General features: G+C 61.2%; 1 protein-coding gene across 7 annotated transcripts in view; it reads right to left on the reverse strand.

Annotated features, from left to right (window-relative positions):
- Positions 1 to 12,295, reverse strand: part of DNM2 (dynamin 2) — a 34,295-nt gene extending 22,000 nt beyond the window's left edge. For 5 of the 7 annotated variants that reach the window (XM_072848534.1, XM_072848530.1, XM_072848535.1 and 2 more), the window contains exons 1-6: positions 11,987 to 12,294; positions 4,157 to 4,230; positions 1,393 to 1,542; positions 840 to 1,043; positions 448 to 546; positions 34 to 194 (exon numbers count right to left, since the gene is read on the reverse strand). In XM_072848534.1, the coding sequence (XP_072704635.1) occupies positions 34 to 194; positions 448 to 546; positions 840 to 1,043; positions 1,393 to 1,542; positions 4,157 to 4,230; positions 11,987 to 12,147 (849 nt within the window). In that variant the 5' untranslated portion in view covers positions 12,148 to 12,294. Of the gene's footprint in view, positions 1 to 33; positions 195 to 447; positions 547 to 839; positions 1,044 to 1,392; positions 1,543 to 4,156; positions 4,231 to 11,986 lie in introns of all 7 variants that reach the window. The other 2 variants (XM_072848532.1, XM_072848533.1) reach the window with 2 other exon arrangements.
- Positions 12,296 to 15,035: the final 2,740 nt, after the last annotated feature.

The raw sequence follows: 15,035 nt of genomic DNA on the forward strand, positions 1-15,035 counted from the left end.
CCGCAAAACACGGGGGAAGGGAACCAAGCCTACCTGGTTAAGGACTTTCTGCAAATGCGGGGTGCCCATCCGGTCGGCCATGTGCCGGTAAGCTGGGTGAGAAAGGAAGAACTTCCGCTCGGCTGCCAGCGCTGCCCTGATGTCCTTCTTACCATCGATGTCCTTCTGGCTTCGGTTAACGACACCGATGTAGCCTGTAAGAGGACGTGTTGGCTCTTGCTACGGACAGACCCAGCTGAAAGGTGTCCCAGCAGGGCCGTGCGGCTCCGTATCGCCATCCACGGCCACTTCTCCCGCAGCAAAGGGCAGCACGAAGGGCCCGGGCTCCCCAGGAGACACTGGAGAGCACAGGAGCCGCCCTTCGACTCGTTTGGAAATGCCCCTCTCTCCACACGAGAGACGAAGGTCGTGGCGGGGAGGACGCAAAGCCTCGGGGGTTCGTTATACCTCTTCGTAAGGGAAGCAGCTTGTTCTCCAGCACATCTCTGGCATCTGTGCCTTCATCCATCAGATCCAGCTTGGTGATGACTCCAATCGTCCGCAAGCCTGAAGCAGCCCCCCAAACGAGCAATCGATTAACCTCATTTCACAGAACGCACCAAAAGGAGGCAGGCGGGTGTGCAACCCAAACGCACAGGGACTCGCCAGCGAGGAGCGGAACCGCTGGCCCTTCCCCAGCTGTCAGAGGACGGAGAGTCCTCTGTGAGAGGAGGAGGAGGGATAAGGAGACCCTCTGCTACCAAAATCGGGGAACTGATGCCGAGACAGCTTTATCACTCCCTACCCGGGCTGGAGCAGGGGCACGGGCAGAGACAGGCAGGAGGATGCGTCCGTCTTACCTTGAGGATCAACTTCTTTTGCCATCTTGAGCGCATCCGAGTTGGCCAGATCCATGTTTGCCGGCGTGACGGCGAGGATCAAGCTGCTCTCCCTGCTGATGAACTGCAGGATCATGTCTTTGATCTGGTACTCGATGTCCTGCGGTTGGTCCCCCACCGGCACTTTGGTGATACCCGGGAGGTCGATCAGAGTCAGGTTCAACACTGAAAGGACAGAGACCACCCGCGTTCGGGGTCGAGGGCCCGGCATTGGGAGCTGTCGCTCTTGCAGCTGCATCTCTTCAGATCTGCTGACAGATCCACCCCTCTGCAAGCCTTAAAAGCTCCTCTGAAGGAAGAGTTCCTGCTGTGTTTACTCAGGGGGAGGCCCGGGCAGCCCCCATCGACCCCCAGGCCGGTATAAGACCAGCCAGACACACGGAGCAGCCAGCATTTGCTTTTCAGGCACAGGCTGGGCTAAATCCCACGGCCACTGTGGATGCAAATGCCGGCTTTTCTTCTTTCGCAGCGTTTTAATACACGGAGGCCCGGGGCAGAGAAACAGCTCACTCACCGTGCGGCGAATAGACGCGGAGGTTGATGGGGATGGGAGAGATGCCCTTGTTCGTTCCCGTCACCCTGTCGGTTTCCGCTTCGATCTCCTGCCGCACCTCGTCAAAATCTGTGAACTTTTTGGATTTGCAGTGCAAAAACTCAGCATATTCTGGAAGAGATTAAAAAAAAAAAAAAATTAAACAAAAAAAAGAAACAGGAAAATTTGGCCATCTGGAGCCCAGCGCAGGACACACACCGAGATTCAACTGGCTTAGAGACATTTCTACGTTGCAAAGCAGAACCAGCCACGCGCTTCGGTGCGACACCGAGCAGCCAGGCAGGGTCGGTGCCCCAGAGAGGCAGCGAGGACCTGCCCAGGGATTAACCTGGCTGTCTTCAGCCTCCTGGCTGGCAGCAGCCCCAAATAAACTTGGCCTGGCCGCTTCCTCTGGCTGAGGAGGAAAGACCGGGAGGATGGCAGCCAGCCGGCTCAGGCTGAGCGCGCTGACACTCTGCCTGCTGCCTCTGCGCTGGCAGCAGCTGCTTTGATGTGGACTTGGAGTTACGTTTCCCTTTGCCAAAAAAGAAACTGCCCTTGGGTGAGATGCTGGCAGGCAGCCGACGCTGGCTCCAGCTAGCGAACCTCAACATCAGAATGGCCGTGTTTGTTTTCACCCGGGCCCGTTTGCCTTTCAGTCCCCGCTGATTGCTTTTAAATGTTTTATCGCCCAGACTCCTAACGCTGAAGAAAGCTCCGAGTCTTCAGCTGCCAAGATGCTCTGGTGTGCCTGGGAGGCAGGGCAGCAAACCCCCCCGGCGCTGGCAGCACCCCTCGTGCTGGCAAAAGGGCTGCAGCCGGCTGCGGGGAGGCACGCCGGTGCCGGAGACCCGGGATATCGTCTTTGCACCGTCCGGCAAGGAAGGACTGGAGGCGCTTCCCCGCTCCGGCAGCCCCTTGCCAAGAAGGAACCACAGCTTCCCTCCACCTGCGCCGTGAGGTCTCTTTTATTTACTCATTTGCTCTCCAGATTTATCGCTCCATTTCGCTCTGCACCCGCAGCCAACAACCCCAGCCGAGCTGCAGTCCGGCGAGGGGCCTGACTCTGACCCCGGCAACTCTGTCTCTCCTCTCCAAGCCCAAGGAACCCGTGCCAGGAGATAAACATTAACCCAGCCCCGGCTCCTCCACGGGGAAGATGCCTGGGAACAGAAAAATAGCTGCTTTTTCTGGGCCTCTGCGCAGTCACCTTCAGCTATCTGAGATTTTCTGAAAGGGTTTTGCAACCCGTTAGTGGAGGAGAAGGTTCGAGGGGAGTGAAGAAGCTGAGCAGAGAGGTGAGGCGGAAGAGAGACAGCGTTTCCCTACAGTCACCGGGATAACGACTCCCTGGCTCCTTGCAACAGCTCCTCGAAAAGGGATTTTAATGGATTCGGGGCCACGACTTGCTCCGGGGAGAGGGATGGTGCAACTCACTTCCTCCCTCCAACAACCGGTGGGTGGGATGAGGGGAAATACCAGCCCTACCCTCGCCCTTCTGCTCCTACTGGTTCCAGCGCCTGATGACACCTTATCGTCCAAAGGCCAGGACTGCCATTTTGCAATCCCCTTACATGTTCTGGGTACCAGAAATTGCTAATTACTTCATAAACAGGTCACCTGAATAAAAGTGACAGGAAGCTGTGGAGCGCGGCTCGGCAGACGGCTCCGGCTCTGCCAGGATTAACCCCAAACCACGCTTTTTCAGAAGAGGACCGCGTGTTTCATCAGGGGAAGGCAATAGGAGAAATCTCCCCGGAGATCAGGCTGGCTGATGCTTTCAAAGCGCGCCTGGTTGGGAAAACGAGCCGTCCTCGCGCCCCACGTTCAGCTCCTCGCCGCGCGTGGAGGCAGGTGAACCGGGGCGGAGGCCGATTTCGCAATTCCTCTGTACCGGGGTGCAAAGCGGAACTGAGTCACAGGGCGATGGAGAAGCAGCCGGGCATGCTTTTATTAGCAACCGCCAGCGTTTTAAATGCTTGTGTGCAGCCAAAGTCCCCCTTACCATCAGGATAATGACACCTGAAGGAAACCAGTAATCTGCTGGAGGAGAGCAGGGTGGACCGCTTCAAGCCGTGCTCTGCTGCCCTTTCCCCACAGACACCCCTGCCCTCCCCTGTGCCAGCACAATCATCTGAAGAGGGCTGACTCACTGTTTCGTAAACGTCCTGCAGTCTTACTCGGGATTTAACATATGCTGTTAACGTATAACATATAACGTTAACAGAATGTAACATAATAACATACACGTAACATCAATAACGTAACGTATTCATATTTAACATAACCTTCTACAGAAGCCTCCTGCGGAACAGACCCCGACTTTTCAGTGCCAAGGGCAGCGTGCGTTCGAAATGAGCCTGAACGCAATTCACGCTGCCGGTGCGCGCTCTCAACTAGACGTACGCCGAAACGCCGGCATGGGTGCCGAATTACAGAAACCTCCTCTCTCATTTGGGACTTCCAGGGCGGCTTTCACCCCCAAGAGCAGGCGTGCTCCCCAGCAGCCAAAACCCTGTTCGAGGAACACTCGAACGAACCAGAACCGTTACCAAAATATTCACAGGCTCGTTAAAAGACAGATCTACGAGAGGCTTGAGCGCAGGCAAGCAGCCAAACGCCGGCGGTATTTCCCATCTGAAGGGCAGACGGAGCCGTGTTTGCCAGCCAAGGGTTTCAGCCACCCTCTCCCTCTTCTGCCGGGTGAGCTGGACAGCTTCTCCTGCCCAGCCCAGCCAAACCGTACCTGTCTTGGAGAAGATGAGCTGCAGGATGAGAGGCCGCCGAGTGACAATTCCAGAGCCTCGGGGAAGGAAGTCCCTGCAAGGAATTAAAAGACAGACATTTACCGATGTGGTTAAATAAGTTAATGCTATACCGAGCTGATCACCCCGATATCTAAACGGCGGGCACCGGGGGATGGCGTGCAGGGGCTCGAACACGCCTGGTCCTACACCGAATGGGTTCCTGCTCCGCAGTGGGAGCTGGAAGAGGGTAAAAGATGCTCCCGGGACCACAGACACCCGTGGCAGGACAGGAACGGGCTCTCCCAGCGCCTGCCCCCGTCTCAAGGCCTTCCTCCCACCCCTCCGCTACCTCTCCCTGCGGAAAAGGGGAGAGATCGGAGCCCCGGCTGCAAGGACGCCCTCGGAGGGCAGAGCTCTGCGGGAGTGCCTCCCCGTCCCCGAAAGCAGGCAGGAGAACAGGCACTAACGGAGAGGAGAGCGGCTCCCACGTCCTTACAACTGCCTTCGCCGTGAATCGCTTCCGAGCGACTGCTGTGGGTGCAGGAATTCGGAAAGCAGTTTTCCCAGCTGCCAGCCATTCAGAAATTTAAATGTCTATTGGATTTTAATGCCCTGCTAATTCAGAGGGGAAAAAAAAAAAAGACACCTCGAGAGAAGGGACAAACCCACCACCTTCTCTTTATTCTCCAAAACCACACTTTACGGTTTCACCCCGTTTCCCAAAAAGCCAGAGAAGAGCCAAATGAGGCGCAGAACCGAGGACGTTTCTCCTGCCCCCTGCTCGGGGTGTCAGCCCGAGTGCGCGGAGCCTTTGTGGGGACTTTCCTGCCTGGAAACGGTGCTGCTCCGACAGGCAGCTTTACTGGGGGCCGTTATCACCCAGGGAATGGGCGCAGCTCCCTTCTCCCGGGCCGAGGGTGACGGGAATCGGACAGGAAAGTGGGTTTGCCGAGCAGTTCTGTGCCAGTGGTTTTGCTTGCTTGGAAATGTGAGCGATAAGAGCTCCTTGGGAGAGGCCAGAGCAGCGTAGAGTGGATTTATTGCTTCCATTAACGAGAGAGCACATCCAGCTTATCAGCTGAGCACAAGCAAACGAGATCGGCATTGTGGGCAGGCGGTGCTTGTCGCTGTCACCCGCACCCGAAGGCACCCTGGTCAGGGGGAGAGGCTCCACCGTCAATTCACCACCCCCCTCGGCTGTACCCAACCCCGCACGTCAGCATCTCCAGCTGCTGCCGACCGCGGTTGTGAATTACAGCCGCAATATCCGCGCTGGGAACGTCACCTTCACCCGAACACCACGTAGGAGAGTTCGGAGCAAACCGCCATCCCCGAGTCCCGTTCAGAGCCACGGCAGGGAGGCAGCCCCGAGAACAGGGTTTCTCTAAATAGAAACATGCTTTTATCACCCTCGAAAAGAGCTTCCTGCCCAACTGGGAGGACAGGTCCTGCGGCACCCGCCACGAGGGTGGGATGTGACAGGAAAGGGAAGTGTTTGAGGGAGTCTGCTTGACAGCAGCGGGAACGTCAGGATCTGTTTCAGCGCCGCTCACCACCCGGTCGTGGCTCTGCAGTTTCGCTATGACGGGCCCTGTTACGCTACTTGGAAAGCGGTGGCAGCTTCCTCCTGTCGAAATAAACACCGTGAGACGCAGACACCCTCCCCGCGGCCCCACCGCCTTCCCCGGGACCCCGGGAGGGGAGAGCATCGGTGCCGGGGGGAGAGCACCGCAGCGTTTCCTGCGACCTGGATGGGATCGAACACGCCTGGCAGGCTCCGCTGTTCCCTTCTCCCGCCCGCATCACCTCCGACCTGCTGCGTTAACGATCTCTGGGGGGTTAACGATATAAACCCCCGAGCTCCCGGCCCCCTGAGGCGTGCTAGCCGGGCTGTAGAGCATGAACTCGCCCGCCACTACGCCGCGGGGTCAGGCACGAGTGACCTGCCCTTTCGATGCAAAACGAAGCCAAACAAGAGCTCGCTTCATCGGGGAGGACGGCATGACTCCGGCAGCAGACGTGGGCCAGCCCCTGGGCATCCACGGAGCCGGGTCACCCATCCGGCACCCGTGGACGGCAGGGAACGGGTGGTTTTACAACCGAGGGGTGTTACCGCGCTCAATCCCACTCGCACACACGTATTTGGCGGCCAGGGTTGGCAGGAACCGTCTCCTTCATGAGAAAACGCCAACTGCAAACACAGCGGGAGGGAAAACCAGAGCCTGCCAGAAGGTCCCTTCAGTATTTTTTAAACATTAAAGTGAGTCAGAGACGTGGGGCAGGTGGCATGAAACGAGACCTCAATGGGGCTGACGCACCTGAGACGTAACCTCTGAGGAGTGAGGTCAAACCTGTGTTTGAAATGACAGCATTAAACCCGGATTTTCCCATTCACTTGGTTATTCAGAATAATCCTCTATCCCTGCCATTTGCGTGCAATACCAGGAAACTCTGCTTTACAAAGAGAGCAAAAAGACAAAGGTCACCGGTGGAGGAAGTACACTTAAGACATCCCATCCCCTAGAAAATCTCCTGCGGCGAAGGCACCCGAGAGCCGGCTCCCGAGCGGCGAGCGCTGCCTCGTACCTGCCAGGCTCTGCCTGTCCCTGCCTGGCCCCTCTCCGGTCTCAGGCTCCCGTTTATCTTGACGGATTCTTCACCAGCAACCCCACGGCAGCTCTTCCCCAAAATCCAGGGAAAAGACATCCCGAACTCCCCGGGAGGAGACCCACCAGGCAGTCGTGCCACCTCCCCGATGTCCCTCCAAGACGCGTTTTCACTAACGAGCACCCCACTCGCTTCCAAATTCCCTTCCTTTATCTCCACGTCCAGCCAGTTCTGCCGGCTGATAGAAGTTTCCCCCTTCCACTTCTGCAGTGATTAAATTGCCGTTCCTCTGATAATCGCTGCCATAAAATCCTCCTGAACCGATTTAGCCAAAGCCACGATTCACACCCATGGGGCCAACGTGCCGTCTCGGCACGGCCAATTCCACGCAGGCACCTGAGCTAAACCAGACCCGGGGAATATTTGTGGAAAAGCCCTAAGAACAGGTCACCTTCATCTCCATCCTCCCCTGCGGACAAATTTTCCCTCCAAGAGGCTTAAACGCAGCATTAGCACTGGCTTAAAAATCTCAGCGAGCCACCTTGGGCCAGAGCTGTTGATGCTTGGCCCAAATGCTGGGGTTTATCTCCGTTTCGGGATCCCCGAAGCATTTCATGGAGCCTATTCAGTGTCCCGCCGGGAGAAGGGGACCGTGCCCGATGCAGGGTCTCTCACCGAGGTCCGGCCACCTCCATCATCCCCCAAGCCCTGCCGTCATGGCAGCCCGGCTTAGCCCCGGCTTTATTTACGGCTGCCGGGAGCACCGATAACGCCATCCGAAAGACTTATAATGCCCCATTGAGGTTTGGTTCCTCGACTACGCTGCCGATGGGAGGGCCTCCCCACCGCCCGGATCACAACGGCTCCATTGTCAGCCCGGTCCAAGCGGCCGCCGCGCTCAATGGCCGGGTTTTATACGGCTCTGAAAATGTCTTTTACGCTGCCGTTTGTCGGAGCGTCACCGCGAGAGCCGGAGCAGGGCCGGGGGAGGCTCGGCGCCTTTAGCACGCTTGTACTGACATGACAAGGGCTCCAAAGAGGGATCGGTCAATGCACGTTTCATCGGGACATCAATGGGATGGCTTTTAATACAGCTAGTAATGCAATTTTAATGCAGTATTTTAGATTCCCTTTTGTGCTTTTCCCCACTAAACGAGAGAACCGAGCCGCTTCAGACCCTTCACGCAGCAAGACCAACTTATTTCGATGCCTGCCGAAACAGATCCGGCAGCGAGGCAGATTCCTTCCCCCCAGATATACTTAAGTCCAGCATCTAATTCACGGATTTAGAGGGCTCCAGGCAGCTGAACCCAATCCCCGGCTCCTCCGCAGACTTCTTCCACGACCGACGGCATCTCAGGTCGTCTCAACAGGGCTCGTAACGTGTCCCTCGTACGTTTAGGCCACGGAAGGGACCACCGTAACGCATGCCTGCTCTGTCCCCGGACCGGGCCGTATCAACACGTGTCTTTAGGCGTCTTCAAACGGTTAAAACACACCTAAGCGGGGCCACCCGCAGAGCACAGATCCAGACCTCCCCCCTGACTCCTTATCCAGGCGCCAACACTCGTTCGCACTCACCCCTAATGCAATCGACCAAAATTACTTATTCTGAAGAGGGAACAACATCTTTCCCTGCGGCTCCTCGGCACAGGGATACACGATAAGGCAAGGGGATGAGCCAAAACGCCCTCGTCCGCATCCTGCCCCCGTCTCCGCCTTGCTAGCCGAGCCTCGGTGGCACGCAGGGGACCAGGACACGTCACCGAAGAACCCGGCGTGGCTCGTTAGGGGAGACGGGATGCCGGGCTCGAAGTGCTGCTGGAGTCGGGCTTCCTACGGAGGCTCTGCACCTTCCTAAGGGGTCAGCAAAGCCAAGATTAAAGGCCAAACAGCTGCGAAAGCAGAGGGGAGATCAGGAAAAATAACCCTACCGCTCACTTCTAACCAGCTGTTTCCAGAAGGAAACGCGGTTAGCTGGCGTGGAAGGCCTCCTCGCATCCCTTCGTTAGCGTGCGGGAACAGCGAGACCTGCCGCAAGGGGAAACCGGAGCGGCCAGAGCGATTTGAGCGAGCTCCAAAGCACGGTCCTACTTCCTCCGTGTTGTTTATTCGTCTCCGACTCAAATAAATCAGAAGCCGAACACTTCACCGACAGGTCTCCCACCCTTCAGCTGCCGCCATCCCACCGGACAGCTACACCTTCCAGGCAGTTCCCATATGGGAAACCACTCCACATGGAAACTTCCCCGTTTCCATCCCGTTTTGCAGACTAAAACCACCAGACGCTACTCCGAGAGCAACGGCCGGTTCCTCAGCTGGAGATCACCTCAGATTTTAAGCCCAGCTCCCTTCCATACGGCAGCGGCGTGTCCGTCCCCGCGCGTGCATTTACACAGACGTGCGTTCGCACGCTCGGAAGCGGCCCCTCGGCTTCAGGCAGAAAAGCTCTCAGGGATAAAACACGGCTCGCACGCTCAAAGCGTGGAAGCTCGATGCATTCAGCTTGAAATCTACAGCGAGCTTCAGGCGAAGCGGCTGGTTTATTGTGACAGAACAGCCCGGAGGCCTCGGCGCTCATCCCCAGCCGGCCGGCATCCCGCTACCCGTCCCGGAGAAACGCTCGATGCCACCGGCGCAGGATAAAACCCGACAGGATTTGCCCGGCCGCGAGCGCCAGGACGGGTACCCCAAGAGCGTCGGGTGCTGTGCGGAGATAAGCAGGCGGTCCCCGCTCAACCTTGGTAACGGGCGAGCCGTTTCGGGGCTATTAATCCCCAAATTATCGTGCAGAGCTGTTATAAGAGCGCGTAACGGTAATCTATATTCCTCATTATCGTATTCCCAAATAATTCAATAGGCGTGGAGAGAAAGCAAGGCTTTAAAGAGCGGGAGACGCCGACATGCTGGTACCACCGGCACACGACAGCGACCACCGAGCCGACGGTTGGAGACCACCGACACCGAGGCAGGGCAGAATCCACCCCACACCTAATTACCCCGTTATTAAGACAAGCTGCAGAACGAAGTTAGTGCCATGGGATGGGAGCGAAAGATTCCCGGTTACAGAGACAACCGCGCAGATTCAGAGCCCGGCTGTCTGCCGAGCGCATTAACCCTCATTAAAAGCCTTCTGACGGAGACTTCAACGCTCCAAAACAAAGATTTTTAATTACCAGGGCTGGTTTTCCAGCAGCACCATAATTAGAGGCTGCCAAAATTTCCACCGGCAGCGATTTAGGAGGGGGAATAACTCAACCATTTCAACCCCAGCTGCAGCGAGGCTTAGCAAAGCCCAGATGCGAGTTTAGTCTGGGGGGGGTTCGAGCTCCGCTGGCCCGGTCGACTCCTCCTCTCCCTCCCACGCTAACAACACCGGGCTGAAAAAGCATCCCCGGCCGTGAATCCACGCTACGAATCCGACCTGCGTGAGGATAAAAGAAAAGGCAAAATCCTGTCAGGTGACGGATCGCACAGCGGGCTCGGGATCCTGACCTCGCCGCTCGGAGAAACGTTACGCAAGCGAAAAAGATCCAACGGCGGAAAGCACGACGGCGGGGAAAACTCAGGCGGCGCTTTCAAACGACGCTGTTCTACAGGGAAAGAGAACTGCCGGCGTGCCACCGCAGCAACCACGACACCAAAAAAAGCCCGCAACATCAGAAAAACTGCCTGGCCTGCGTTTTTGGGAATGCTGAAGTTCAGCTCATAGCGAACGCCAGATGCTGGGGAAGAGCGGGACCGAGCCGCCGGCGTTTTGTTGGTGACAAGATCCGCGCCGGCCCGTGTCAGGATGGAATGATGTCACAGGAAGGCGGCTATTGTTAATATTACAGCATCCGCCCCAGCCGGGCCGGGAACCCCGCGGTGTGATGTAGACGGAGCAAGAAGCAGCCCTAGCTGAAGGAGCAGGCGAGGACGGGAACAAAGCAGCAGGAGTCCAGCGACGACGACAGCTCCTTACCCCACGGACGGGGCGAGTGCCCGAGGAAGCGACGACCAGCCCAGAGCTGAGCCGTTAACGGCCTGGCCAGCGCCGCCATCCCAAAACGGCGGCGGGAGGGAAGAGACAAAAGGTGGAGAAGGCTGAAGAAGCGACTCCGCTCGCGGCACTTTGGTGCAGAAGCAGAAGTTATCAGCAACTACGGCGCATTTCGAAAGCGCCCCGCAAGATTTTTAAACCCCGTAGTGTTTGTGAGGGATGAAATCAGCTCTGCTCCCCGCTGTTATCAGGGCGGACATATTCTCCTCCCCACCCTTCGCACCCTGGGGCTGGATGTCTTGTCCATACCCTGTCTGTGCCGACCGGCCCCGCAGCAAGGCCCCAACGCCCCTGCCCGAGAGCTGGGCCCTATCTCGAGGGCACAGGTCCCCATTGTGAGCAGGCCGCCGAAACCCAGGCGCAGGAACGACCGCAGGCCCAACACTATCAGCCTGGAAACAGAAGCGTCTTTACGGCGTAACCCGGCGTTAGCCTCTGCTCGCACCGAGGACGGCGATGGGGAGCGAGAGGGGCGAAAGGACACGCTCCCGCTTTGCCGGCGCTCTGGTTTGGCATCCTGGTGGCTCGGCATCAGCCGCTCCCGCCGAGCCAGTGCTGCCCCGGCTCCACCTCACGCCGGGCAGCGTTCCCAGGGTGTTCCAGGAGAACCCGGTGACGCCGACACGCACCGGGACAAGCCTCCGTGGCGGGCGGGAGGCCTGTGGGAGGCTCACCTGCCTGGCAGCGTCCTCCACGGCCGACGTCTCGCTGCTCGGGGGACGGTGCGGGGCTCCGGTGCGGTGCAGCGGGCCTGCAACCTGCCATGGCCGCGCATCCCCGGCCCGCATCCCCCCGCAGCGGGGAGCCCCCCATCCCCCCTCCCGTATTCACAGAGGCCCCCTACGCCAGCGCCGTGCGCGCCAGCCACGGCCCGAGCCCCCGCCTGCGCCGCTGGCGTAAGGGGCCGCCGGTGACCCGCTCCCCCGGGCCGCGCTTTACGCCAAGTGCGTAAGGCACAGCCGGGCGAGGGGAGCGGGCCGCCGGGACGCTCCGCAGTTTGCGTAGCGGCGGCAGAGCGCGCGGGGGGGGGGGGGGGTCCCCTCGGGCCGCGCCCGCGCCCTACGCAGGCGGGATTCACGAAGCGCGGTTACGCCAGTGGCGCAGCGGCGGGCGGGCAGCAGCGGCGGCACCGCCGTCATCGTACGCGCCGTCCGCCCCTCCCCGTCGCCCCGCGACTCACCGGCCCACGAAGTTCTCGAGCACCGAGCTCTTGCCCGCGCTCTGCCCGCCCACCACGGCGATCTGCGGCAGGTCGAGGTGGCAGCTCTGCCCGATGGAGCTGAACGCGTCCTGCAGCTTGTTTACCAGCGGGATCAGCTCCTCCATGCCCCGGTTCCCCATGGCGGCACGGGGGGGGGAGGGGGGGGGGTGGATGGAGACCACGCTCCCGCTCTCCCGGCGGCGGCTCCTCCTCACAGGGCCCGCGGCGGCGGCGACCAAACTTCCCCTCCGAGTCTCCTCATCCGGCACTGGCGACACCCCCGGGGCGCCGCTCCGCCGGGTCCGCCCCGCTCCCCTCAGACCGCGCGGCCATTGGTCGGTTCGGCCGTCGATCAGAGGAACCAGCCGAGCGGAGCGGAGCAGCGCGCTGTCAATCAGCAGGGAGGGCGGGACTGGGAAGCCACGTCCCTTCTCTACCGTTCCATTGGCCTCCCACCGCGCCGCTCATCCCTACCAGCCAATGGGAGGTGGCGCTGGCCTGTCAGCTGAGGCGGTGCTGCTGTAGCTCCCGCTCCCCGACATCGCTCCTGCCATTTCATTGGCAGAGACGACTGCCGCTCCGGAAAGCTAGCGAATCACTACCCGAAAGCGACCGACGAGTTCACCCGCCTCTCCCCACCCGCCCTCCCTCTCATTGGGCAGCGCGCCTGCCACTCCCCCAGATTGACCAACCCAGCCCGAGCGGGGACTCGGAGGGGAGTTGGGCGGGGAGAAAACCCCGTCGCGATTCGCCAGCCTGCTGTCAATCAACGACCTCTGCCAGCTGATTGGCTGCCTTCGTCCTTCCCTCCCTCCCTCCCCGGGCACAGCGCAGTGACCGTACACCCCCGTGTAGACGCGCACTCCCGCCGGCAGCCCCCGAGGCGAGGCCCCGGGGCCGGGCCGGTCCCACGCTCCCCCCTCCGGCCCCTCGCCCCCGGGCGACCCCCAGCACCAACAGCCCAGCCGCGGCGGTCACCTCGGGGGTCTTTATTTCATCCCTTCGCCCCGCGGCAGCGCCCAGCGGGGAGACTCGTCCCGCCCCGCCCCGGGGGCTCCCCTCACCGCCCCGTGTCCCCCCGGCCGGTGTCCGGTACCGGCGGGCTGCCCCGGCGTCGTGGCGAGACCGGGGTCTGCATGCCGGTCACCAACCGGCTGAGTCCCGCCGGGAACCGGCCGGCGCAGAGGACATCCGAGCTGCTCCTGGAAGAGACGGGGGGGAGGGGGGGGCGTGGGGGAGGCCATCACCGGGACCCCCAAAAACCGAATTGCGGCACGCCATCACCGGGAGACGCCGGCGGCGTCACCTACCTGAGCTCGGCAGGGGTCTGGGGGCCGGGGAGCAGGGGGAAGGCGGGCAGGGAGCGGCGTTGGCGGCAGAGGTAGCCGGCGGGCAGGTCGTGGGGCAGGTCAGCGTCCGGGCGCTCCAGCGGCAGGGCCATCTCTGGGGCAGGGAGAGGGGGAAGGCGCCGTCAGCCCGACCCGGGGGCTCCTCTCGCCGCGCGGGGAGTGGAGCGTCCCTCGACGCCCAAAAAAACACCTCGGGGCGGGGCCGCGAGGGCAGCCGCGCCGGGATTTCGGGGTGAGAGCGGCCCGGGGAAAGCCCCCAGCGCTTCCCAGCACCCACCTAGGGGGCCGGACCCCCTTTCTGGGGGAAACCCTCCCTCCTGGTGTCCCTACCGCTCCGGATCCGGCTCAGCTCCGGTCCCAGCAGCTTCCCGTCCATGCTCAGCAGGACGTATTTCTCCGTCCGGAGCTCCGGGCTCAGCCGATCCACCGTCCGCCGGTTCGGTCGCTCCTGCGTCTCCGGCTGCCGCGGGGCCGGGGGCTCGGTCCGGCCGGGGTGCACCGCATCCATCTTCCAGCTGGGGAAGGGAGGGAGAAGACAGGGATCGTCACAGCTCCGGTCACCGCAGCACCGGCATGGCCGAGCGCTGACCCTCCCCGTCCGGCCCCGGCGCTCACGGCACCACGGGAAGGTCCCGGCGTCACCGGAGGGGGTGACGACCCCGCTCCTGGGGTCCCTGCGGGTGACCGAGTCGCGAAGCCCGGTCGCAGCCACCTCCCGGGCGGGACGGCGTTTCCCAAACCCGTCCCCGCGCCCGTTTTGGGCCGGCGGGGAAGAGACGCGGCCCGTTCTGGACGCGGCCGAGCTGTGACCGGGGACGCGCCAGAGAAACGCTCTGGGGCAGGGGGAACCGAGTGCTCATCCCCAAAATGGGGGGGGGGGAGGGGGTCTGTCCCCGCCGCAGCCCCCGGCCACAACGCAGCAGGTCAGGGCGAAGATTTGCGTCCCCATCACCCGAGGGAACCGGCTGGGAGCTCCGGGTTATTCGAAGCCGCCGGCATTACCATCATCTGGACTCAACCGTTTGGCTCCGAAACGGCTGAGCTGCCGGCGGGGAGGGGGCTGGCGAGGAAGGGAGGGAGCCAGGGTCTGGCGGATGCACCGAGCCACCGGCGCGGCTTTGCCGGTCCCCAGCGATGCGGGGGGAGGAAGGCTGCGGAGAGCCCGGCAGCCGTTTCCCTTCCCCTCTCTGGGAAAGGGTCATTAAATCCCTCGCTGCGCCCAGCGAGCCGATTACCGGATTCCCAGCGAGATTTCTGAGATCGAAACCGCGCGTTTTGGGAGGGAGAGCAGACGAGGAGGGGCCGGGATCCCTGGCCAGGCTGCTCCGGGCTCTGCCGACCCAGGCGCAGGTGACGTGGCCGCGGGGGGATCCACCCAGGAGCTGGACCTCCATCCGCTTCCCTCAGCCGGCTCGTTAACGCCGTAACGAGTTCGTCACCACCTTCGGTCACAGGCTGCCGGGGGTCCCGGCACGGAGCAGCCGCGGTGAGGGCAGGGCAGCGGCACGGGCAGGGCTGCCCGCAGCGTCCCACTGCTTCCGCACCCAGCCCTCGCCTGAGCCCTCCTCGCCGCAGAGGACAGAGCTGGAGCTTTCCGGATCGTTCCTGAAGGCCGCTTTAATTTGGTTTTAGGGAATTTCTAACAGGACGCTCCTGTCATACCGAACCGGCTCGGGGCA

The sequence above is a fragment of the Ciconia boyciana genome, chromosome 31, assembly GCF_034638445.1.
Source record: "Ciconia boyciana chromosome 31, ASM3463844v1, whole genome shotgun sequence".
Taxonomy (NCBI): Eukaryota; Metazoa; Chordata; class Aves; order Ciconiiformes; family Ciconiidae; genus Ciconia; species Ciconia boyciana.